Raw genomic sequence first — 25962 nt, 5'->3', positions numbered from 1 at the left:
CCCATTCCTCCTGGCAAACGCATTGGATAGTAGTATGCTTTTAACCGTAATTGCTTTTAGAATGATTTTGTTTTTAAATTTTAATATCTCTTTTCTTATTTTCTTATTATGAAATTTGTATACCGCCTTTCATCCGAAGATCACAGGGCGGTTCACAACATAAAAATACAAAATGAGAACACAAAATACATAATAAAATAAAAGCAAACTAATAACGCCCCCACAACGCATTTCAAAGGCCAAATAATGCTTAATCAGCCAAAGTCCTGGTTATCTTTGCTGCCCTGTGCTGCTTGGGGACGAACGGTGAGATATAAATTGAATTATTATTATATTCATAATGCTGATATTGATGCTGAAGGAGGTCTTATGGCTCGCTCGACCAGGTGCCCTTCCAGGTGTTTTGAACTACTCTCATCAATCCTAGGCTAGCGTCTGGCCGTGATGGAAATTGCGGTCCAAAACATCTGGAGGAGCAGTAGGTTGGGAAGGCGTACTGTGTGTACTGTATTTCTTTAGCTTTTCCCCCTGTTCCGGCGTTGTAAATTGCCTTGGAACATATTTTGATGAAAGGCAGTATAAAGAAGAACATGCTAATGTGTGTGTGTGTGTGTTTAAAAACACGTGTGCTTGTCACTATCCTTCCAATGTTGCCCACTGGCATGATTCCCAGAGCAGGCGGGGCGGGGGAGTCGGAATCTTTTCCCGACCGTCTTGCAATGTAGGTCAGAGACTTTTATTGCTAGGCTGCCGGTGCGAGAGCGACGACACTCCGGATCTATGCTTACTGCAGGGCTTTTCGGTTTGGGAAGCGAGGCATAAACAGAATAAGCATAGCTGGACAACACCTTCAGCACCGCAAAGGCCGGCTTCGCATGCCCGGGAATCGAGTCCGGCCGCAGCTGCCTGCCAGGAGCTGCTGCTTCTGGCCGGGCGCGCAGGAAGCAGCCACTGTTCTCTCGCCCCCGGGTTAGGCATGGAGCCGCCGCCGGAGCGAGGGAGCAAGCTGCCCGCGAGTCAGCATCAAACTCTCCCTCCGGCCGTGCCATAGTCCGGGGATTAGGTGAAGCCCCGCTTGCCGAGGATTATTCCCCGCTTGGAGCGGAGCAGCCGCCACCCAGCAGCCTCCTCGTCTCGGTCGCGAGGCGCAGCGGCTGGCCGCCCGCGATGACGAGGCCCCTCCTGGAAGGCCGGGCCTGGAAGAGGAGGAGGCGCGGTCGGGCGGCCTGCAGGGCCTGTGCTGCGTTGCTATGGCGATCTCGCAGCCCACGGCCATGGCGGACGAGGAGTCGGAGCGCGACAGCGTCCACACGGGCGAGTCGCGGGAGCTGAGCGAGGAGCTGCACCAGGACCTGGCCCAGTTATCCATTTCCCAGCTGCACGGCTTGGTGGAGGAAGCCAGGTGCGGCGAGAAGAACCGGCGCGGCGGCTCCGGCTCTTCCTCCAACGCAAACCCACTTGGGGCCCCTCAAAGACACCCCCTTTCCTTCCCCCCGACTGGTTGGCAGCCATCCCTGTGGGCAAAGGGAACGACATCCCCTGGGGCGGTGCGGGTCTCCCGTCCACTTCTATGGCAGAAAGCGGAGGAGCATAGCTAGGGGGCAGGTTTGGCTGTAAATCGCATTCTGGCCATCAGCCTTACTAAGAATGGGTTTCACTAACTAAATCCAAATAATAGCCAAGGTTACATCCGTACCATACATTTATAGCACACATATATCACCTGGACAGTCATGGCTTGCCACTAAGTCTCCTGGGAATTTTGTAGTTTGCACATCACAGAGCTGTCATTACCAGCACACTTAACAAGCCAAAGTTCCCAGGATTCTTTGAGTGAAGAAATGCACTTTAAATGTGCTTTAAAGGTATGGTGTGGATGTAACCCAAGATAGGGGGCTTTTCAGTTTTATTAACTCCCTCCCCCCAATGCTATGAATAGGTGTGCTTTACCCTCTCTAACCCTACAATGTTGTTCCCCGACCTGTAAGGAAACATGTCACCAAACTATACTAAATTCAGAAAACAAGCTCAAGAAAAAGTTCAGGATGTGTGCTGTAAATGGAAAAGTTACAGGAAACAATGATGCTGTGTGCAGACCTGTGGCAGTCACCCTGTATGACTGCTACCTGTGGTAAACTTAAATGGTGCACACACACTTTTCTCAAATGTACTAAGATGTTGAGAATCTCAAGCAATAATATTATACCCCAGGATATATTTTAAACTTAATTTCATTAGTTAAGGTGTTGAATGTAACACCTTAATAAATAGGTAGGCCAGAAGGAGAAGGGAAGGGCATTTCCATTGCCTGAGAGGGACTGGTACAAAAAAAATATTAAAACCCAGTACTGGACCCTAAGATCACAACTGAGAAACAGTGGCTTAGACAGAAGATTAAACCAAGTAATCTTCAATAAAGATTGTCCCACAGAAGATGGAAATAATTTTCTCAGGGAATGGGTGAAATGGCAGTTCCAAGAAGAGGAATTTTGTTGATATTGGTAAATATATATATATTTTTAGAGTTTATGTGGGACATTTTAAAGCATGGGTAGGCAAACCAAGGCCTAGGGGGTAGATTCGGCCCAATCGCCTTCTAAATCCAGCTCACGGTCGGTCCGGGAATCAGTGTGTTTTTACATGAGTAGAATGTGTCCATTTATTTAAAATGCATCTCGGGGGTATTTGTGGGGCATAGGAATTCGTTCTTTTTTCTCCCCCCCCCCCAAAAAAATATAGTCTGGCCCCCCACAAGGTCTGAGGGACAGTGGACTGGCCCCCTGCTGAAAATGTTTGCTGACCCCTGTTTTAAAGAGTAAGCTTTAAAACTTTTCTGAGGTAGTTATTGTTCCAGAATTTATTGCTGCTTTACCTTAAATGCAACCCTCAGAGTGGTGCAAAAGTTATGTGTCCCCTCTCTAAGGAGTAGGTTACCATAGATTGCAGCTTGAGGATTTTGTCTTCCTCAGACTTTGCCTTAATGGATGCTGCTGTCATCCCTTTTGGTTTGCGACATGCATTGCTCACGTGAACTACTGGGTTTGCTCACCTAATCTTTCATCTACCTTCAGCCATGACAATGCCATGCTCAAACTTGAGACGACAATGTTTGAGAAGACTTTCAATCGGCTTGAGCCAAGGGACTTGGTGCTGGAAAAGTTTGGCTCTTTGATGGACATGGGACAAGCACAACTTGTAAGTTACAGGATTATTTTACAGATACTGGAATAGCTGTTGTGGCAGTATTTGTGGTTTTGATGGTGCAAAGAGTCTGCTCCCTTGTCCTTTGCTGAAGCTTAACTGGCCAGAGTGCAGATGAGAAACAGACCCTGAATTTAAAGTGCTGTTTTTGTCCTATAAAGCCTTAGGTGGCTCAGGACCCCAGTACCTTAGGAACTGCTTCTTCCTGCCTGGACCTACTCAGACCCTGCACTTGTCATCTGAAGCTCTCCTCAAAGGGAGGGGCAGAGGGTGCCAGCATGAGATTGGGCCTTCTCAGAGACGGCTTGCAGGTGTGGAATGCTCTCCCCAGAGAGATGTACCAAGTTCCATCACTACCTATATTTAGACCACATTTTGTGCTTAATTGATCTTCATCTTTTAGTAGGTTAGGGTATGATTTGCCCTTTTTATATTATTACAGGATGAGTAATTTTAGTCAATTAACATTCTTTTATCTTTTTTATTTATTTTGAATTTTGTATCATGTATGCTTTTATAATTGTAAGTTGCTTTGAGACATTTTTTGTAATAAGCAACAAATATAATACTAACCATATATTATTATTATTAATAATATCAGGCTGCCAATCCATCTTGTATCCAATTCACCACAAATTTCATCTAAGACACCTAACAAAGCATGTCACATTAATATTCATAAAGGGGGAAAAGAAGAAACAAATACAGTGATGGCAAATTCTTGAGTTCAGTTGCACCTTTTGTGGCTTCTTATGTAGAGCTGTGTGCTTCTATCTTGCAATCATTTGGTTTCCAGGCACGAGGCAGGCGCAAATCTAAATCCCGGTTAACAGCAGATCGTCTGGTGGGTCTGACGGTGGAACAGAAATGTGACATAGCACAACGGGAGCTGGAGGAGACAAAGGAAGACGTTCAGAGGTTAAAGGAGAACTCAGAAAGGCTGTTGCAGAACTACCTGGTATAGTTGCTCTGGGATAGGAAGAGGCATGTGTTGTATCACTGTACTGAAGTGTGTGTTCTCTCCTCATTGAGGCACCTGTTCATGCCAGGTCAAATTTAGTAAGTGAGCAGTGGTATGCCATTTTTGGCCCACTCAGTAATATCTGGTGATTCAGATGAAGAGGCACTTTTCTACCAATCAAACTTATAATCCAAAAGCAGTTCATTTAGTCAAGGCTGTAGACAACTGGTCTTCTTGAGAAGCGGAAGGCAGGAAATGATGGCACTTGATAACATTAAAACACTGGGCTTCAAGATCCCCTGAATTTTCTGGGCTTTAGCGCTGATCTTGTTATACGTTTCTGTGCAGTAGTACTTTGGGAAAGCTTAAAAACACCAATTTATGGACACTCCAAGGAGCTGTGGGCTTATAAAAGCCATAGTTAAGGGGAGGAACTGCCTTTTAAAAGACTGTCAGTTTTGCTGTTGATTAGGAAGATACATGCCAGGCTGCATCTTGAAGAATGTCAGAATATTCCTCTTTTGTGTATGACATGCAGCCTTCCTTTATTGACGGTGCAATCTGAATTTGGCAGGCTGTCCTGGAGGAAGCAGACATCCGCCTAGTTGACATTAAGAAAGCTGTGCAGGACTTTGACAAAGATATAGTCAAAACCATCACCAAGAAGAAAGGGAGTGTCATTGCCTCTGAAAAAGTGCTGAGATACATGGAAGATAGGATACGCTACAGGGTAAGTGGAGAGAACATGGGGCAGTCCCACCAGCTGCTCTCATTTTGATCCGTTAGCCAGTTGATAACCTTGGTAAAACAGCCTGTTAGTGAGACCATCAGTGTCTCTAATCCTCCTGCATGTGTTCTCATAGGCGCCGACTCCATGGGGCCTGAGGGGGCCCGAGCCCCCTCAAAAATTCCCCCCCAATAATTTAAGAAAATTATTAGTTATATTATGCTTTGTAAAATCACAAAATTATGTTGGTATTTTTTATTTTCCTTGCTTGACGATAGTTACCTTAAAATACATTCAGTAATGAGTTAAAACAAAGCCACTCCCGATCTAGAGAGGGGGTGGGGTTGCGGGCTCTCGACCCATCAACAATCTCGCGACCCATCAACAATCTCGCGGGGCTGGCGTCAGCCCTGTGAGAAGCGGGGATTCCCCCTAGCTCATTAATATTCACCGCCCACGGCGGCAGCCAATCAGCAGGCCCTCACAGGTTCACTTAAGGTCGGGGCAGCCCGGGGCTCGCCCCCGCCCCTTTCGTTCCCCCAGCAGCAGCGGTTTGGAGGTCTTGGGCCCCCCCAATATTTTTTATAAGTCGGTATGGGCCCCGCCCCCCCAATATTTTTTATAAGTCGGCGCCCCTGTGTGTTCTTGTTTTGTTAGATACCAGCAACTGAGTGCAGTAGCCTGTAGACATCATGGTGGATCCCACCAAACAGTGGCATACATTCAGACGCCTTAAGCAATCTTTGCCATTCAGAGGAGGACTTCCTGAGAAATGTGTCTATTTCAGAGCATTCTTATTCCATAGAATACATATCTTGACATTATAAAGCTGAATCAGTAAATAGGATGTATATTTCTCATTAAAGAACCATACCTAACCCTGTACCTGTATCCTTAACATGCAGAAATAAAACAGGTAAAGCTCATCCTCCTATCTCTATGCCAGCTTCACCACATTTCTACATGTTATATTACATTTCAGCCTGGTAAATACACAGGAGTGGGGCCAATGAAAAAGATGGCAACTGTATCTATGAAGTCCCAGTTCTGATCTTCATCAACTTTTCCTCAGTTCAATCTTTCAGAGAATGGCTATTGCCTGTGCAAGGCAATAGCAATAATAATGAGCAGCTGCCATTCCTTCTAGTTTAACTGCATCAGGGTTGAGAGCTGTTTATACACAATTATACACAATTGTATAATTGCTCAAAATATTTCTGAGATGCACCTAACTCTTTGGCCTAAAATAGAGTTCTGTGCAACTCAAAAGTCTTCACACATGTTAGAGTTGAGAGGCAATTCCATTTGGATACATGTAAGGTCCAAGGCAAAGCAGCATTCCTGTTATTACCTGGGAGTTTCCTCTGGAGAGCTTTGCCGCCAGGAGTGATTGGTCACAGCCTGCAGGGTAAGTGCTCATCTCTCAGCCACACATAAAGTACATGTAAATGCAGGCAAACTTTAGCAGCAAGCCTGAGAAAGAAATTAGGTGACTTTCTTTTTCAGGATGTACTGAAAGAGAAAATTCGTTTGAAAAATGATTCCCTGAAAGTCCAGAAAAAGAAGATGCAAATGCAGCTCAAGCAGGTGCGTAAACTGCAAGTTTGTGAAGGTGCATCTCAGCAGGCCAGTCTCGCCTCAGTGTACCATTGCTTGGTGTCCCATGCATTCCATGTTGTTGCTCATTGATCAGGAGTATCTCCATAAGTAGAACACCAGAATCATCCATTCAGAAAGAGCACCCAACATTTGGAACATGTCCTCTTTTAAAACCATCCAAATTTGACTATCACTGCCTCCTTTGGGAGCAAGTTCCATAGATTAACTGTGCACTATGTGAAGAAATGCTTTCTTTTAAATGTCCTGAATCTTCCAACTTTCAGCTTCATTGGATGTTCTCGTATTATGAGAGGGAACAAAACTTTTACCGGCTTTCTCCATGCCATGCATAACTCTATAAACTTATATCCTTTCACCAACTCTACAATATCCTTTTTGAGGTGAGGCAACTAGAACTGTACACAGAGAAACCTGCTATGTACTTGGGCTCCCTAGTCAGTGACCCACACTGTTCTCGGTTGGTCTGCAGAAGGAGGAACTCGGGGAGGCACTACACGAGGTCGATTTCCAGCAGCTGAAAATCGAGAATGCTCAGTTCCTGGAGAAGATTGATGAGCGGAACCAGGAGCTGCTGCAACTGAAGCTGACTGTGGGCAACGCTATCCAGGTCCTCAATTTCTACAGAGTAAGTAGAGCAGTCACACAGTACTCTCTCTCCTGCTCTTTGGTTCCCCATACATGGCTTAAGATGACTGCTGGAAGAGACCTGGGATCCAACTGCCTGCACTTCCCTACTGAGGGGGACAGTGCTGCTGTAGACCAAAGCTCTGCTCTGTAACCAGCAATTATTCTGCTAAGGAGTAAACACAGCTTTTCCTCCATCTCTTCTGTTGCAGAGCAGAGTTCCAATGGTCAGAAACAGTGGCAGAGGAACCTGGGGCCTAATCTCTGCCTCATTTTCTACACCTTTACCTGGCTTGCTAGGGTTACTCCTTGGCAAGTCCTCCTTTCTCCAACCCCAAATGTTGGAAGGACAGTTTTCACTGGGACCATTGTGCAAGAGGGTTAAATGCTCCCTTCTCCAAACTGCATTCTCATTCATGATTCTCCCCCCACCTGCCCATGCCCTCTGCAATGGGAGTGGGGGTGCTGATATAAAAGCAATGCTTTTTGGACAGGGAGAGTTAAATTGATCAAGCTGATTCCTAGAGAAGAGGGACAGAGCATAGGAAAGGAAATGGCAACAGTCCAGAAAATGGCCAGAACAATTTAATCAGTGATAATAGAAGTGGAGGAAGGGGGTATATTCACTTGGGTAATTCTGTGCTATTGAATTGGGGGTTTTTTAAGTTGAATGTTCTGGGCTCTGAAAAGAAAAAGTGGGGGAACTGAGTATGGCGAACATGATGTTTGTTCATGATGTCATGCAAATAACCTGTAGAAAATGAGTGTGTAAAGCATAGGACCCAATGTCTAGTGGCCAATCGCCCTTTGGTCCCTCCCACTAAAATATTTGAGGGGGCCATGCCCCCTCCCCAAGTTGATGGGCATTGCCATTCAAATGGTGTGCGTGAGCCATGTCTTGGGATCAATTATGCAGGTCAGAGCTTACCTGCCCCCCCATATTTTATTCAAGTTGGTACCCCTGGTAAAGCATGGCTATTCTGCAGTAAATGTCTAGTGTGGAAGCAAGCTAAAAGAAGGAGTCTCTCTGTCTCTGTCTCTGTCTCTCTCTGTCTGTCTGTCTCTCTCTCACACACACACACCATTTTGGACTAGTGGGTACCTTTTGGATTTTTAATTTAGGGGCTCCAGGCACAAAATGGCTACCATGGGGGGGGGGCTTGGCATAATGCAAAATTGGAGGGACAACTGTCCCTGAAACCTTATACTTACCATGGGAAGCTTCCCCCATCCCAAAGATCCCACTGTGTGCAAATGAGCCTATAAGAATCAAAACTGTGGGACTTAGTCCAGGAGGTTGTATCATCCTGGGCCAAACTTAGAGGAGGATGAGCCTAGGGACATAGGACTCTTGGTCCATCTAGCTCAATAATGTCTGCACCGACTGACAGCAGTTCTCCAGGACTTCAGACACACGGGCCATTCCTAGCCCTTCCTGGAGAATCCATCGGGAGTTGAACCACGAACCTTCTGCATTCCAAGCAGATGCTCTTAACCTCTTAGCTTTAGTCCTTTCCCAAAAGCTTCTGGAGCATATTTCACTGTCCAGAAGCGGGGATTTCAGCAGGAGTCTCTTTTTCTGCATCTCTTCAAATCTCTTCTTTGAACTACTGTCTTCATTTTCACTTGGGCATTATTCCCAGGGAATAATCCTGATATACCACCAGCTAAACATTGCAATATATCACAATATCTGAAATAAGGATGGAACTTTGTAAAGGCGAACATAATTTTGTGAGCATACTTTATACTTCCATTCTGGATTTAGTGTCTGTGCTGGCTACTGAAACCTCATTTTCCAGTTACAGCTGTTCCATGTGTGGCCAGGTAGCATTCAGACATGCAAAGTAAATCTGGATGCTGCCTTCTGAAAGTTCCTTCTGCTTAGGTAGACACAGGCCATCCAACCTTCTTTTCCCTCTCAGTCTGGATCAACTTGTTTTATTTCAGAAGAAACTGTATACCGCAATGACCCTGGCCACCAATCTGGTGAAAGATATTGCCCAGAGAAAGGAGTCCCTGGAAAAAATTGAACATGAGGCCATCCTCGTTGAGGAGGTAGGACTGAAGGGAGGCACAGGAGCTATTTAACTGCAAGCAAAGGTTTTAAAATAACAGGGACAGGATCAATTTACTGGGATTAATGAATGATGGTGTTGCCACCAGGAACAATGTCCAGTTTACTGGCTCCTAATGTATTATTATTATTTTTTATTGTTAATGCATGTGATTTTCCAGGCTTGTGAGTCAAAGTAGAGCAAAAATGATCCCAGGAGAAAAATCAGTACACTAAGGGAGGACTTTGTATTATCTGGGAACTAATTTGCTTGCTAAGTGATGCTGAAAAGCCTGGACAGGAACTTTCACATTTTCAGGAAGAAAAGTGTGAATGGTTGCAAACTGAAGATGGTTTATTTGCATAGATCAAGAGGGTGACTAAGGAAAGAATGTCAGGAAAGGCTCAGTGCCTCTTTATCTTCCGTGGGTTTTACGTTACTCAGAAAATAGGGTGGGTTACCAGCGGGAGCCCTGCAGTGTCTGGCTTCAGATGAAAACGGCCAGTCATCAGCTGGGGGGTTCCCCCAGAGTAAGGGACCGGTGAAGGGTCCAACTAAATATTACAGTGAAGATCTGTGATCAGCTCTCCAAACATTTTTATTTTTACTTTAAAGAAGTCACTGGGGGTTCTGAATGTGATTGGTGTATTGATGTTGGATGAAGAGTGTTTAGCCCTTTCTCCCCCTGCCATTTCCCTGATCTAAATTCCTGCCCCCACCCCACCCCATACAATGCAATGAAATAAAACTAAAGAGAGCCTCTCATCAAAATACTTTTCTTTTTTCCTTTTTTTTTATAGGAACGGTTCAAAGCCGAGGTCCTGAACAAAAAGCTACGGAAACAACTGACAGAGTACAAAGTGCCCCCTGTCCTCGACTATGTCCATGAGAAGATGGCAGTACATGAACTGGAGAACATCATCAAGATCTGGGAGAGGAAGGTGGAAATTGCAGAGGTATGAGCATGCTGGTCTTACATCTGGGCACCTGTGCCACAGGGCTGACCACAGCGAGGTCTGTGTTAAACCTCTGTTCTGCCTCTGAACACAAACTTGGCACTGATGTGGGCAATATGTGGCCAAGTGCCTCATTGTTATACTCAACACCATGGTTAAAGAGAGGTAAAATTCCCTATTGGAAAAGGGTGTTCAGATTGTGTGCAGGAAGTGGGAGTTGGGGATCAGTGTAGGGATAGCCCTGAACTTGAAGAGATGTGGCTATGGACAAAAACTCCACTTTCAACCTGTTGCCTTTGGCATATCCTTTCTTGTCCTTGTTCTCTCCCTTGCTGGTTTGCAGAGCAGGGTTTTATTTAAACTTTCTAGGATTGTGAAGGTGGCAGTAGAGCATCAGGAAGTAGATAAGCCCTGCAGATAGTGGTTGCTGTTTCTGGAGCACTCTGAAATGATATTACTCCAAGGTGCAGATGCAGGAGGAGAAGCAGCCTCTCTGTATACGTGTGGTTTTTTTCTCCTTGCTTGGAGTTTAAAAGAGGAGCAGAATGAGGATGAGCAAGCAAGAGAAGGCCAGGAACAGCTGCTCCACCCACCTTAGGGGCAGGAACTTGGAGAGCATTTGTCATTTAGGGTAAATAGAAGGCATGCAATAGTTGTCCCCCTCCCCCTTGGTCGGGGTTTTCTTTCTCAGTCTCTCTCTCTCTCTGTCCCTCACTCCCAGCTCAGTTTCTTACTGCTTTCCTCTTTTCCCCTCTTCCGTCTCACAGATGGCCTTGCGGGGCTACCAGAGTACTTGGCACAAGGCAAAGCTGGCTAGTCAACAGCTGCAGGCTCTTCTCCCAGAGCAAGGGAGCAACTGAGAAGGAGAGAGCTGGACAAAGGCACTTTACCAAGGGCCCAGTTGCCTAGCCTTGGAAGAGAACAGGAGCCCCTGCAGCACATGCCTCCTGTTTCCTCTGTCTTCTTTGGCTCTCTCTTCCAGACAAGGTATTTGCACCAGGGTCTCAGGACCCCTGCAGTTGTTGTCCCCTTTCCCTTTCTGTTCCCCTGTGATGAGTTACTTTATAAGTCATCAATATATCTAGCTATATTTACCACTTTGGAGTCATTTCATACCACATGGTTCTGAGGAGATTGAAGAAGGAGGGTTTGAAGTTTAATTGTCCAAATGGGACTTCTGGGGAAATGACAGATGAGCATAACAGCACTCACCATATCTCAGCTGTGCATTTCTCAGAAATGTCTGCTGCTTAACCTGCCACCATCCAGCATGTCAGAAGACAGGGCATGAGGCTTTTAGAGAGGAGGCCTTCAGGCTGGCCTAACTTGGCTGTAGAAACGGGAAGAAGCTCCCCACTGTAGTAGTCATAATAGATGGGATCAGACTGTTTGGCCCGTGACTCAGCTGGCTCTTCTGGGAGCTCCTGGCTGTCTTCTGTGAGGTGCTCTGTATGATTAAGGCTGGTGTGGTCTGAGAACTCAATTGCTCTCTCCTCCCCAATGGGTTCAAATATCCCTTCGTCCTCCTCCATGGGAGGTCTGAAGGGGCTGTGTCTTGACTCAGGGATGGGAGAGGCCGGAGCTCCCCACTTAGCTGTGGTGGTCACAATCCAGTCGCCATAGGAAGACACTCTGGTGTAGAGAAACGGCCCATAGCATCTCATACCGCCCTTGGTCATCACTCCCTTCAGCACCCACTGCCTTGTTCCATCTGCCTGGCACATGACCGGGTTGCCTGAGTATCCCTTTGGAAGAGGAAAAAGCAAAGGTGCCTTTATTTATTCATTTCAAATACCTCTCCTCCACATGCAGTTCAAGGCAACTGACAGAGAAATCATGAAATCTGCCAAGGCAAAATAAGGAAAAAAAATATGGAGCTCATGACCTCATGATAGGTGCACAAAGTCAGAATTTTAGGAACAAGGAGGAGGAGTTTGTGGAGCTTTTGGGTGGGCCCCCTAGTCCAATGAAAAGGTTCCATCAGGAGCAGAAACTGCTGTTTTACTCTCTGCTGCAGATCCCTTCCAAATAGCAGATCAAGTAAAATGGTCCCCCTAACAACTCTCTTCCACAAACAGGGATGGCCAGCAGCAGGCAGGTAGACATTAGCGTTAGAAATTGAGCACTGTGAGCTGGCTGGCTAAGGGTGTCATAGTGGCATACAGAGTTCTCCTCCTCTCTGTTTTATTCTCACACTAACCCTGTGGAGATGGGCCTGTCACCATCTCTGACCTAAGATCACTCAGCTTCACAGCTGAGCAGAGATGTGAATTAGGAGTGCATTTAACATTTACCTGTGGATCTTGAATAAACTGGATTAAATCCAGATTCATCATGCCCGGCCTTTTTTCAGCCATCAGAATAACATGAAAATTAGACGTTCCAAGACATTTCTGAGGATACAGTTCTGAGATTACTTATGGGCTATGGTTCACCTACCAGCTCTTAATTGGTCTCTTGATGGGTGTTTCTTCTTTTTTTATCAAATGCTGCCTAGGTATGAGTAGATCTGCCCCTTTCTCAAAAGTTCTTCAATAGATTTATACCCCGCCTTTTAGAAAAAAATTCTTAGAAGGGGCTCACAAATATATATATATTTATAACAATATCTAAAAAAATTAATTTAATAATAGAAAACATAAGTGCTAATGTTAAAGCACCACCCTGCCCAGTAAACAGCTGCAGCAATGCTCTTGTGTTAAAAGGGGAAAATATTTTCTGTACTTTCACTATGCCTTGCTGAAGTGTTTGCACAGTCACTAGAAGAGAACTTCTTGTTGTGTTTATGAATTGTGCAGAGGTAGCAGCAGATGAGTCTATGAATATGACTTTCTCACCAGGCATCCAGACACATTGTCAGCTTTCCTGTGGCTGCAGCATTCTGTGGTCATGATTCTGTGCAGGGGACAGGGGTCAACATCCACCACTGAGAGCTTCCGTAGAGAGACGCTCCCTGTCTGGACTGAGATACAAAGGCATGAGCAAAGCCTGGCCTTTCTAGGTCTTTACAGGACTAAGTTGGCAACTGAACACAACACACATTGGGCTGTACACAATCTTCCCTTCAAAGCCCACCCTCCTGTGCTAAAAGCTATATTTCCTGTCTTCTGTCCAGGGCAAAGAGGAAGGAGCTCTCCTTAGTACCCAACAGTGAGGGGCAAGGTAAAGAAAAGAAGAAAGATCTCACTAGCTTCCAGAATTTAGTTCTGGCAAAATGTCTACAAATTGAAATTAGATTAGTGACTCTATTGGTTCAAAAGAATTCTGTATTCTAAAAAAGGTTTGAATAGCACCTTGTCTCTTAAGTGTCCAGCCAGGAGAAATCTTGGAAGCCACATGCAATAACCACATACAAGGAAGACATAGATCTGATCCCTGGGAACTATGGGAAGCCTTCCACATGCAGATGGCCAATAGATGTGTATCCATGAGAGGGATGGATGTTCTCATGGGAGAAAAACTGAAAATAGGCATAACACCAAACATGCCACCCGGAGCTCCTTGTAGGAAGAGCAGGATGTAAATGCAATCCAAAAATAATGGAGCAATTGATCTTGCACAGCATTTGTGAAGGCTGCCATTGTGAGCGCCATGGTACACAAGTAGCTCACCTGTGTGAGGATGCAGCCAGCCCACAACCAAGCAGTTCCTTAGAGCTGTCACAGGGAAGTTTTCAGGTGGGAAGCAGATGGGCTGCAAAGCCTTGCTGAAATAGAGCCGGGCGCCTATCTTCAGGAGGGCAATATCATTGTGAAGAGTGAGTTCATCAAAGGCTTCATGCGGGATGATGGCACTGATGGGGATCAAGAAACTTCTGTCTTTCAGGCCTGTGATACCAACCAGGGCCAACACCTGGGTCCTGGCCATGGAAAGCGTAAGCAAAGAAAAGGCACTTGAGTGAACACAGACATGGGCCCTTGCTTCAGGCCTCTCCATTCCTGGGGGAAGCTTCTGGGCTTGAGGCACAGAAATGGAAGAGGAGGTGCAGCGATATAGGAAAAGAATCAGTTAATGAATGCCTGACTTTCAAGTACCAGCTAAAAGCACAGGAATCCTGACATCATGCTAAACATGTCTTTACATACCACTACTACTAATAATAATAATTAGAAGGCAAGAGAGGGGTTAGGTTTTCATTAGGATGCAGGAAATGGGGAAGGGAGGTTTTACCATTTCCTTGTTGGCCACAATTCTGGCCCACCCTCCTGACTGTGGCTATTGGCTTTTTTTAAACTATAAATCCTATTGCTAAATGCACACAACCAATCAGTTCTCCATTGTTACCATGGGGAGGCCTTAACAGGGAAAAGCAGATAGGCTGCACAAGTCTCCTGCTACTGCATTTGCATGTGGCAAAAGAGACCCTAATTCCTGCCTGCTAGGCTTGCCAATGTTTTGACTGGCCCCTGCTGGATCAGGCCAGTTGCCCATCTAGTCCAGTAGCCTGTTCTCAAAGTGGCCAACCAGATATAGCCCCAGACTTCATTGTGTTTCTTTGCTGGGGGCTATGTACTCCTGGCAGCCTATTGTGGTAGGATTCTGATTAACCAAGCAGCCAGTTTTCCAGTGTGGCTGGGAACAGAGGTCTTCATCTGAGGCTTTTCATGGACTCACCTGGGAGCCCTTTTCCTGAAACACCACCTCTTTTGCAGCTGCTGCAAGGGACAGGAGCAGGCCACTGAGCAGAGGCTCTACTGCAACCCTGCTACATCTCCAAGTTGACCTACTTGTCTAGCTAGAATGACCCAAGGTTAGGATTGTGCTGCAAGAACTATTATTAATTGTTGCAAAGTTTTTTCTGCTCTTGAGAGAAGTTGCCTATACAGTGTTTGATGATTTGCAGCTATAACTGTTCCTGCTCTATGTGTGTAAAACCTCCACTTTAGCACCCACCTGTTCAGGAAAGTAGAGGCTGCACTTACTATCCAGTGTTTATCCAGGATACAACCCAAAGCCAAGTGGTTGCCATAGACATCCTGCAAAGATACCATCCAAGGGAGTTCATCCACAGCTGCAAACTCTTGCATGGGTCTTCTGGGATCTAAGCTGATCTGCATGCCACAATCTGTGCCAGTGAGAAAGAGGAGGGGCAAGTCAGTCATCAAGGCCTGTCTGAATTCAGCCTCAGCCACTGCATTTTCTCCTTTGTCCTGCTAATATCCAGGAGGTTCATTACCCCATTGTGCTGCAGGAAGCAGAACATGTCCTCCAGTGGATGGGGAGCCTTTTCCAGCCCAAGGGCTGCATTCCCTTCTGGGGGGAAAGGCCACATGCCAGCGGAGGGTGAAGCCAGAGGGGAAAGTGTGCAGAGAAATGGAAGTACATTTGACCTCTCCATCCAGTTAAACAAGAGTCAGGCCCTCTATTATAGCTGGAGCTGGTAGAAGCCAGAGTCCAACATTTGGAAGGCCACAGGAATCCCATCCTTCCCTGTGATACGTTTGTTTCTCAGTTATGTCTCATCAGCCCTGTTTTCACAAGAAAATCCAAAAGTTGGAAAAGAATGCAAAGCATTTGAAATAGTGTACAACCTTGGCAAATTCTGCCTGAAAGGGAGAACTTGTGTCATTTACTCTGAAAACTGCTTCAGCAGTTAAAGATGTGACCTAGGGCAAGTATACCAGTTTGCCTAGTTTGCATTGTTTGTGTTAGCCTTTGTCAACCTGGCAGCCTCCAAACGTTTTGAACTACAGCTCCCATAATGCCTTACCATTGGCTGAGGCTGATGGGAATTGTACTCCAAGTCTGGCAGGCACCAGGTCGGCAAAAGTCTGGTTTATTATGGTATTATGCACTGTTTGGATTTTGGGTCATCTAATGTGGCAGTGCTAGCAGATACTACCATTATTATTATTACTACTACTAACAACACACACAAACACACACAATGTCCACCTTCGTTGCATTGCATCCCCACCCCATTTCTGATCATCTGTGCCCTCTGGCATCCTTGGGCCCAGAAAGGTCCCTTAGCTCTACCGCCCATGGCCAATGTTCTGCTGCAAGGTCAGACCCAAATGCTTCACTCACCAGCCGCTGAAGAGGGCAAGATGCAGCAGCACAAAAACAGGCTTCCTATGCAATGTCCCTGTTAGAAAAAAAAGAAAGCAGACCGTAAGCTCGGCACAGGCATTTCCCAGGACCTTTCCTCGTCTCTCATCTTCAGCAGAAGTCAGTCTTTCTGTTCCGAAGCCCAGATCAATCCCATAGCCACTGGAGAAGCAAATGCAGCATGTCTAGCAAGGCGCTGCTAGTGTTACAGTGATCAGTTTTACCTTGAAACCTTTTCTCCTAGGCAACACATACAGACACCAATTGTCATCTTCTTTAGTACAATGGTTTTTCAAAATGTCTTCAGGAAGGCCTTTCAGGGATTTCTCAAGGAAAGGCACAGGAATGGCAGGCAAGCTTCTCCAATTAACGGCTACTAGCCACAATGGCTGTGTTTACCTCCATTGTCAGAGGTCTCATGTCCACATACCAGTTGCTGGGAAGCACAGGTGGGTAGAGTGCTGTTGTGCTCATGTGCTGCTTGAAAGTTTCCCACAGGCATCTGGTCGGCCACTGTGAGAAGATGATGCTGGACTAGATAAGCCATTGGTCTGATTCAGCTTTTCTTGTCCCTTTTCCCTTGTAATGTATAGTTGCTAGAGGGTCGGGTGTGTTCTTGGTCACACAGTAGAAATGGGCCAACAATAACGTTCCTACAGTTTTATTTACTGCTGAACATGAACTGGGCGGTCCAGAATTCTCCACAAAACGGCACTGGAATTCCATATCAGAAGTGTGGGGATTTATTGGAAGGCCCATCATTGTGGTGCAGGGTTGCCTGGAAGTAGGAAATTGGAAAGCCACTGCTTTAAAGCAGGCGACCCCCCAACCTTTTGGGACCCATGGGCCATTTGCAAACCAAAGGAGCTGTCATGGGCACTGCAGCTTATTCTATTGACTACAACAGAATGCTGTTTTCAAGATTAATTTCTGCACAGGGAGGAGATCCTGTGGAAACCACAAAGACCTTGCCAGGTGCATGTGTGCCTATTTGTCTGGATATTCACTTTTTGAAATATGGCAATGATAACTATGCTGGTTGGGGCTGATGGGTCATTGCGTTTTAAAAGACTGAACTAGAGAGTTGTGGTGCGGCTTGAGAACAAGAGGTGTCCCTCCTCCCACAGTGGATTGAAAAGTAAGATACTGTACTCAAATCAACCGGTATAACAGATAGATGAAGATCCATGGCAAATTCTCTTGAAACCTTGTCCTGCGTTTATTCTTTATTTATTGCATTTATATCCCACCTTTTTCTTCAAGAAACTCAAGGTGATGTACATGACCCTCACCTTTCTCATTTAATTCTCATAACAACCCTGTGAGGTAGGTTAGGGTGAGAGGCAGTGACTAGCTCAAGGTGACCCAGTGAATTTCATGGCCAAGTGGAGATTTGAACCCTTGTCTCCCAGGTCCTATTCCAGCACTCTGCCCAGAACTTTCCAAACTTTTCATGTTGATGACACACTTTAGACATGCATCATTTCACGACACAGTAATTCAGTTTTACCAGCAAACTGGAGGTTAAACTAACCCCTTTCCAACACTGGGAGGAGTGCAGGGAGCGTTCCTGCAACATACCTACACACTGCAGCTGACACACTAACATGTCGTGACATATAGTTTGGAAAGCTTTGCTCTAACCATTACACCACACTGCCTCTTGTTCTCCTTTGTTTGACTTTCCTAGAAACTCCATTATGTGGTTCTTGTCTTGCTCTTTCTAAAACACATCTCTTTTCTGTGAGCCTTTTCCTATTCCATCTCCCAAGTTATTCTGTCAAGAGCAACCATATATTTTTCTGCCTTCTTTTACCAAAGAGGTCTTGGCTTGATCTGATTTCCTGCCATTTCCTGACCTCTGATTTCCTGCCATCAGGTAGAGCCCAGGAGCGACCATGCCCTTTGCCAGAATTTGGCACTGCAGACTCAACTATTGTTAGGTCGTGGTTGCCATGGTGCTGGAGTTCCTTCTTGCTGGCCTCATGACCAATAACCTTTCTGGGATTAGACCTGCTTGTAATTCCCCTTCTCGTTCCAAATCCATGACTGCATTCCCTAAACCTAAGGCAAATCTGACCCCAGGGTCATTTCTGAATCCTAAGAAGAGAAGCTTTTCTAGGGATGACCTCCCCTAAAAAAACTCAACAACTTTGGCTAGGCGCACCCCCTAATAAAAAAAAGTCAGCAAGTTCCTGCACCTCTTTTTTCTAGAAGAAAAGACTTGGTGAGGGTAGCCAATGGGTCTCAAACTCTCAGTGAATTAGGGACTTCCCCTGCATGCAAAGACAGGCTCAAGAAGGCGGTTTCTGCACATGGTGTAGGAGCAGATGGGGCTTGTCAACCTAGGAAGGTAGCTCATCTAGAAGGAAAACCCTGATCCTAAATCTCTGCTGCCTTGTGGAATATCTTTGAGATAAGAAAAAACTAGCAGTGGTGTCCAAACTTTTTCCAAAGAGGGCCAGATTTTTAGGGTTGAAGTTGTTGTTGAGCTTTTTTTAAGGTTGGGGTTGAGCTTTTTTTTAGGATCTTACACCAGGAAATAAACTGCTTTGAGGACCGGATTAAGCTGGCGGGCCCTCGACTTTGGACATGCCTAAGGATGAAACCCTACATAAATCCATAGTGGAGTCCCCTAAGATGGTTGGATGATGCCTTGTACACCTCCTTCCAGCAACTGCTGCAAGTAAACTGGTGCCAAATGTATTGCTCTGCTTTCCTTTGGACCACTTTAGCAAGGCCAAGAGAGGGGAGGGGCTTGACGTCTGGGTGACCCAGGACCTCCATACACTGCCTAGGCTTGCACCCAAAGAAGGTAACTTTGGTTAACGCAGTGGTTTGACTTCACCGCCAGAATTGGGAAAGGTTAACCCTACCCTCCCTGCATGCTGCCCTCCCTCCCGTGATAGGCTATGGGGGTGGAAAGGTCCCATTCATGCAAATAGGACTCGATCCTGGCTCAGTTGCTACACTCTGGTGGAGAAGTGGGAGTCCGCTGCTAGCTCTTTTTTGACCTTACCATCCTGTGTGTGTGTGTCCTCCACTTTCCCTCATGAGAATGCAGCAATGAAAAATGAATGAAAAAGAATGAAATAAAAAAAATTGTTCGTAAAAACTGAAACAATAAAATTGAATGAAATAATAAAAATGAAAGCAATGAAACAAGAATGAAACAATAAAATTGTCAGTAAAAACTATTGACAACTATTTAAAACCTTTGAATAACTAAAACCAGCAATAAACTAAAAACCAGATTAAAACACATGTCCACATTCTATACATACAATAGGCTTGCCTAAACAAAAATGTTTTAAGCAGGCATGGAAAAAGTGCAGTGAAGGCGCCTGCCTGGTATAAGCAGGCAGAGTCCCAAAGTATAGGTGTTGCCACATTAAAAAATCGTACAAGATAACTCTTCTTTACTATTTAGTTGTAAATTAATTTAAGTTTCATGACCAGATTTCCACCAAGGTTTAGGAACTATTATGCTGTAATATCTGTGTCAAGAACGATTGAAATCGAAAATTTATAAATCAGCCGGAGAGACCCCCAAGAAAAAAATTTATAAATCAGCGGAGAGACCCCCAAGAAGGCCGGCAGCCTTGAACAGGGCGAGTGAACCCCGAACAAGCAAAGGCACAAGCCAAGCGCTTTGCAGCAGCGAGCCCACCGCGCAGGCGCGCGACCTGCCCCGCCCCCCGCAGGAGGAGCCATTGACAAGGGCGGCGTGCGCGTGCGCGAACCAAGCGCGGGCTTTTCTGTAGCGGCGCTATGGGCGAGGCCTACACGCCGGTGGAGGCTGCGCTGGGGACCGAGGAGAGCTTCCTCTCTCTGGCAGACATCCTCATGTCGCAAGAGAGGCTGCCGTGCCGCGCTGAGATCAAGCTACCTCGCCTCGCCACCGTCTTGGGTAAAGCGGCCAGTGCCGCCGCCGCTTCCTCAGACAACACGCTCCCTGAGGTGAGCTAACATCCCGCCACCCTCCTGGACGGAATGACTACAACTCCCGACAGCTTTAGGTCGGAAGTCATGATACAGAACGGGAGGTTCAGACTTCCGTTCAAATCGGCTTTGCACATAGATCTAAAATGCGACTTCGATATCATGGCGAGTTTCCGGGTTGAGTTTGAAGTGTCTCGGAGGACAATGAGAAATCCCGGTATTTCAGTGGGGGAATCCAAGATAGTTGTATGACTGAAATGGCACACTGGGTCGGTGCATCTGGCTGTTAACCAGAAGGTTGGTAGGTAGAGCTCAACCAGAGACGGCTGTGGACAGGATTGCTGCACTGCAGGGGGTTGGACTAGATGACCCTCGGGATCCCTTTCTATGATTGTATGAACGCAAAAGGTAGCAGCAAGGGCAGCTGTTCATGTTCTTGTAACTCAAGCCTTCTCTTTTTAATCTTTTTCCGTAACGAGTTCCTAAATCATTTAAAAGTGCAATGGATCTGCATGCAGGTCAGTGGAGCATGAGGCTTCTGCGTGCCATTGGGCTCTGGACCCAAGTAGATCATGCTTCTTCATGGCTGATGCTCCAAGCCGGCTTGGAGCTCCTGGGGAGGGGAGGCTAAGGCTTGCTCTGGCTCAAGAGAGTACAGTGGTACCTCGGGTTACATACGCTTCAGGTTACAGACTCCGCAAACCCAGAAATAGTGCTTCAGGTTAAGACCTTTGCTTCAGGATGAGAACAGAAATCATGCTCCGGCGGCGTGGCGGCAGCAGGAGGCCCCATTAGCTAAAGTGGTGCTTCAGGTTAAGAACAGTTTCAGGTTAAGAACAGACCTCCGGAACTAATTAAGTACTTAACCCGAGGTACCACTGTAGAGCCCAAACCTTTTTAGACTACAGCCAAACTTTGGCACCTGAGGAGGGGGTGGGGTCCATCTTGAGGGAGGGTCCACAGATCAGTGGTTTGCATGCAGAAGGCCCCTGGTTCAGTCCCTGGCATCTCCAGGTAGGGCTGGGGAAGAAGCCTTTGTGAAACCCCAGTGGGCCGCTGCCAGTCAGTGTAGACTGTACTGAGCTAGATGGACCAGTGGTGTGATATGGTAATGGGCAGCTTCCTATGTTCCTCTCCTGTGTAGCTTCAGGGCTGTCCCCAACCTGCTGGTCTCCAGTTCTTTTGAACTGCAACTTCCTTGGGAACTACAGCTGTAAAGCTATTGTAGCTAACAGTTTATTTATCATTTGTTGCGCAGCTCCCTGTTCATTTAATCCCCACAAGATTCCTGTGAGCTAGGTTTAGGTGAGAGGACAGTGACTGGCCCAAGATCACTCAGTGGGCTTCATGGCTGAGCAGGAATTTGAGTCCTGGTCTGACACTCTAACCACTACACCACACTGGCTCTCTTTATATGGCATGAAAGTTAGAGCAAATGTCTTAATTTACGTTTTCTGTACTTTTTACCACACACATGAATTTGTGGTGCACCTTACTTTGGAACCATTTTTATAAAAAAATTCTAGAGCAATAAAAATATTATTGCTTTGTTTGACCTTTATCTTTCAAATCCATTTTTAAAAGCCTGAAACCATTTCATTATAGATTGGCAACAGTTAATCCTTTTCTTTTGTCTTTCTGAAGTAACTTTAATCAAATTCTCGGATATTATTATTACAGTTAAAATGTAAAAACATTCTATTCACAGTATTGTTTTTTAAAGTTTGATATCTCCATTTGGAATGATTCTAATTTTGTAATTTTCCAGTCTCTCTATTTCATTCCTACCCTTTTTTATATACATCTATACACTTCCCTGTGCTGTTTTGTTTAGAAATATATCCTGACACAAGTAATAAAAGAATCTAACAAAATTTTAGTAGGGTTACCCAAATCAAGCATCCCAATAGTGTCGAACCACTTAAGATTATAGTGTAAAAACACATATTTTCATTACTGTTCTGGTAGTCTAAAACGTATGGAAAGTCTGCTATTGTCTATTCCTTAATTTCACCTGTTCATCTGGGAGACACTGCCAGTACAATTTTGTTGGAATGTCTGAAACTGTTATCCCCCCAACTCCCCCTCCCAAAATGTTAGAATCACTTTATATTGCTTCCCTGTCCTACATCACATCCCATATGTGAGGCAGAATGTTCTTCATCCCTGTAATTTCAGTGCAGTTTCTGTTTGTGCAAGTTTCTCTTTAGGCTGCAAACAAATTTGCTTCCAAGTTACTATGGCAGCCAATGCAAGTTTCTTGGAGTACATAACACGGCTGCAAGTCTGCTACAGTTTTATGTATACTGCTTATTGATGGTTTTCACCTGTTTGTATTTTGCTTTATACAGGGCTCAAAGCTGGAAATACCCCTCTGGCTTGCCAAAGGCTTATATGACAACAAACGGAGGATCCTTTCTGTGGAATTGCCAAAGATTTACAAGGAGAGTTGGCGGACGGTGTTAAATGCAGATGCCAATGTGGTTGACCTGCATAAATTGGGGCCATACTACTATGGATTTGGCTCCCAGCTGCTGAATTTTGACAGTCCTGAAAATACTGAACTAGCTCAGACTATATTGCAGGTAAAACACTGAATTTGACAGAAGGCTTCTTCCCCTTAATGCTTCTGAGCTCTCTGTGCTATGGCTTCTTTTGGTACTGAAGTGTTGCTCTTTGAGAGATGTTAAACATTCATAGCAACCTTCCCACCCAATTTTCCCCTGTGCTTTGTTGACTTATCATGGCAAGTACAACACTTGCTTCAGTGCCAAATGGCAAAGACCTTCATTAGAACCAACCAAAGTGCCGCTAAATTTTGAGCAAGCTTTCAAGTTCTTCAGCACTCTTCATCTGAATGGATGTTCAACAAAACAGGAGGGAGGGGAGGGTAGAAGGAGTTGGGCAGGATCTTGTCACTCCAAATCTATAGTTCACAAAATGGGAGTGCAGGAGAGGCTATGCAGACTTAACTAGATAAGCCTCACTGGGCATCAGACATGGCAGGATGTGCCCAGGGCTGCTGTGACAAAGAGGTGACAGTGGCTGCTTCCTCATTTTTGGAAAATAAAGTGTGTAACATTTATTCATGTCAGTCTCCAGTGCTAGACTTTATCTAGATTTACTAATAATTATTTTGTTTGTTTATTATTTGTAGTAATAGCCTAAATGGCCCTGGGGTGGGTTACAGAAATATCCTAGTTAAAAGCACACAGTAGTGGCACAAGATAAAACTTGGGAGGGGAGGTCATTCCATAACCTGGAAGCCATCACAGAGAAGGCCCTCTCATTGGCCACTGTCCCTTGGCACACATAGGCAGGTTGATGTGGGAGGTGGCGTTTCTTCATATATTTCGGTCTGAAGTCATTTTGGGCCCTGTATGTCAGTGCCAAATTGGGCTAGGCAACTACTGCAGATCTTTCAAGACTGTTGTAATGTGTGTCTGGCACTCATCAGCAGTGTTAACTGCTGCATTCCACACAAGTTGCAGCTTCCAAACCATCTTCCAAGCGCATTGCGGTAGTACAGTCTGGGAGTTACCTTCGGCCTGGATCATTGTGGCCAAACTATCCCTGACCAGGAAGGGCCATACCAGCCAGAGCTGGACATAGGCTCTCCTAGCCACCAAGGCCACCTGGTCCTCAGGTAACTTAGATGCTTCCAGGGGAGTACCAACCCATTCCCTACTACCTGGACCTGAGTACCTGCAGCACACAGTACCTCTCCTGTCCAGATTCAGTTTAATGTATCGGTCCACATTACCAACGCCAGGCAGTGGTCAAGCACCTGATTTGCCTCTCCTGTTTCAAATGGAGCATACTTTGCATGGTACACTAAAGACTAATTTGGATAGTTTTTCCTAGTGTTTTGGAGGGCATGTTATCTCCAAAAGTTTTAAGTCCCATCTGTGTTTGGTAGAATATCATTTCTTTCCAGTTTTAAAATCCTATTCTTAGGCAGCTAAACATGGTATTATCCAAGCACAGAAAATTGGAGGTAGCTGCATTGATCCATTGCAAAAACTAAACCAAATCCATTGGATTGTCATTAAGTAAATGGCCTTCTATGGCCTAGATGCTACCATGGTCCCAAATCATTATACTCATAATTCAGCCACAGCAAGCCTCAGTCAAAGGAGAAGCTAACTTGACCCAGATCTTTCTGTCCCTTCCCAGGCCAGGACCCACACCAGCCCTGTTCCATGCCTGCCTGGAATGTGTCCTTGATCTGTGATAATACCTTTTGCTTCCCTGGGTGGAGGTTGTGTGTGTGTGTGCAGAAATCTCTGACTTTTGTGTGGCTGAAATGTAGCCCATTGTACAAAGGTTAGGCTTGCATCCATTATTCTTCCCGCTTTTGCCTCTGACCCCACTAACATGCAGCCCCAAGAAGGTTGGCCATTATGCACTGTGACCTTGGGCTGGAAAAAGTCACCCACCCGCCGACTGCTGCTATAGTTTGTTAACCTGGCCCTGTGTGTAGCCTGGCGCTCCCTTTGGCTACTTGAGCCTACTCAGGACTTCCTTCCATTCTAAGTAACTCTGCTTCCCTCTTCAGACATTTATTGGCCGATTCCGTCGCATCATGGACTCTTCCCAGAATGCATTCAATGAGGACACATCTGTGCTGGTGGCCCGTCTGGATGAGTTGGAACGAGCCTTATTTCAAGCAGGCCAGAAAGGACTTAATGACTTCCAGTGCTGGGAAAAGGGTCAGGCCTCCCAGATCACAGCATCCAGCCTAATCCAGAATTACAAGAAGAGAAAATTTTCTGACTTGGACAGCTGAGTGCATGAAGGGCACAGCTGACACTTCCATGGCAAGAGACAAAAGAGGAAATGATGTTCATCTTATGAATTGAAAATCTCCCTGGTAACATCTTGAGATTGAACTAGAGCATATTTCTAAGGAATGTTGGCTAACACTGTGTGGCCTGAAGCCGTCCACACACTCTTCTAAGGACGTACAAGATTATTCTGGGTTTGTGTCTGAATGGATACAATCAATTAGAACAAATCTTATTGGGCAATAATTAACATTTTATTCAATCTAATGCAACTATGTTTTAATCTTTCAAGTGATGACTCTAGAAATGCAGGGCAAAAGGATGAACAATTCTCAGGCAAATGTGTTTGCCCTCAGAAATCATCATTGGAATATTTGTACATAGTCTACCAGGTTATTGCCTTTGCTTTTATTTGCTAGAAACATGATCTTTCTTAGGGAGAAAAGGCAGCTCCGATGTATTTTAATGTGCCTCTTGGGGCCTGCCCATTTCAAGACTTCCTGTCCAAGGGGCTTAACTACTCTACTAAATTTAGTGGGCAGCTTTCCCAGTCCTTTGAAATGCAGTTTTCTGAATGGAGTTGGGATCTTTTAACTGAGAATTCTCAGCACTCGCAAAACTGCTTCTCCCACAATTTATTGGAGGAAGCTGTTGCACTTAAATAGCTTACGCTTTTAATCTAAATGACATTTTATCTTGCTTCCATTGTGTATTGCTTATTTTGGCGGAGGGAGGGATAAATGTCCCACTCCCGCCCCCTATTTCTCTGCCTTTGCTGCAGACTCAGCTTGACAAGCCATGAGTCCCTCTGTACCACCCCCCCGGCATGGATTTCCCTACGTTCTAGGAAAGTATATGCTCTCTTCAACATCCTCGTCTTGGGAATCTCCAGGTTCCAGATTTTGCATTCTGGGTTCTGTTTCATCCTTAACAGCATAATTTCAGTGTAGGTGAAAATTAGTAATCCCTTTTACAGTTTCCCTTTTACAATTTGTTTAGTATTGCATTATAAATAAAACTGATTTTAGCAAAAGCA

General features: G+C 45.4%; 3 protein-coding genes across 5 annotated transcripts; 2 read left to right on the top strand and 1 right to left on the bottom strand.

Moving 5' to 3' along the window:
* Positions 1 to 732: 732 nt before the first annotated feature.
* Positions 733 to 11240, top strand: CFAP263 (cilia and flagella associated protein 263). The gene is made up of 9 exons (XM_083751380.1): positions 733 to 1402; positions 3072 to 3195; positions 3998 to 4159; positions 4737 to 4892; positions 6396 to 6476; positions 6979 to 7134; positions 9084 to 9191; positions 9991 to 10146; positions 10914 to 11240. Exons 1-9 carry the CDS (start codon positions 1251 to 1253, stop codon positions 11004 to 11006), a joined length of 1188 nt encoding a protein of 395 aa, XP_083607506.1. The 5' UTR covers positions 733 to 1250; the 3' UTR covers positions 11007 to 11240.
* On the bottom strand, positions 3672 to 20213 carry PRSS54 (serine protease 54). 3 transcript variants are annotated; one of them, XM_083751383.1, is made up of 7 exons: positions 20087 to 20213; positions 16177 to 16234; positions 15040 to 15211; positions 13758 to 14005; positions 12984 to 13108; positions 11359 to 11891; positions 3672 to 4090 (listed from the first exon to the last, which is right to left on the bottom strand). In XM_083751383.1, the coding sequence occupies exons 3-6, from the start codon at positions 15201 to 15203 to the stop codon at positions 11397 to 11399; spliced, it is 1032 nt and encodes a 343-aa protein (XP_083607509.1). In that variant the 5' UTR covers positions 15204 to 15211; positions 16177 to 16234; positions 20087 to 20213; the 3' UTR covers positions 3672 to 4090; positions 11359 to 11396. The 3 variants fall into 3 exon arrangements, with proteins under 3 accessions (XP_083607509.1, XP_083607507.1, XP_083607508.1); XM_083751381.1 differs by lacking the exon at positions 20087 to 20213 and adding an exon at positions 18014 to 18160; XM_083751382.1 differs by lacking the exon at positions 20087 to 20213 and adding an exon at positions 18057 to 18137.
* Positions 19914 to 25962, top strand: GINS3 (GINS complex subunit 3). Its single transcript, XM_083751388.1, has 3 exons — positions 19914 to 20157; positions 22491 to 22724; positions 24698 to 25962. Exons 1-3 carry the CDS (start codon positions 19969 to 19971, stop codon positions 24926 to 24928), a joined length of 654 nt encoding a protein of 217 aa, XP_083607514.1. The 5' UTR covers positions 19914 to 19968; the 3' UTR covers positions 24929 to 25962.

The sequence above is a fragment of the Podarcis gaigeae genome (genome assembly GCF_964106915.1).
Source record: "Podarcis gaigeae genome assembly, chromosome: 8".
In the NCBI taxonomy this organism is placed as follows: domain Eukaryota; kingdom Metazoa; phylum Chordata; class Lepidosauria; order Squamata; family Lacertidae; genus Podarcis; species Podarcis gaigeae.
This window is presented reverse-complemented; position numbering and strand designations above follow the sequence as displayed.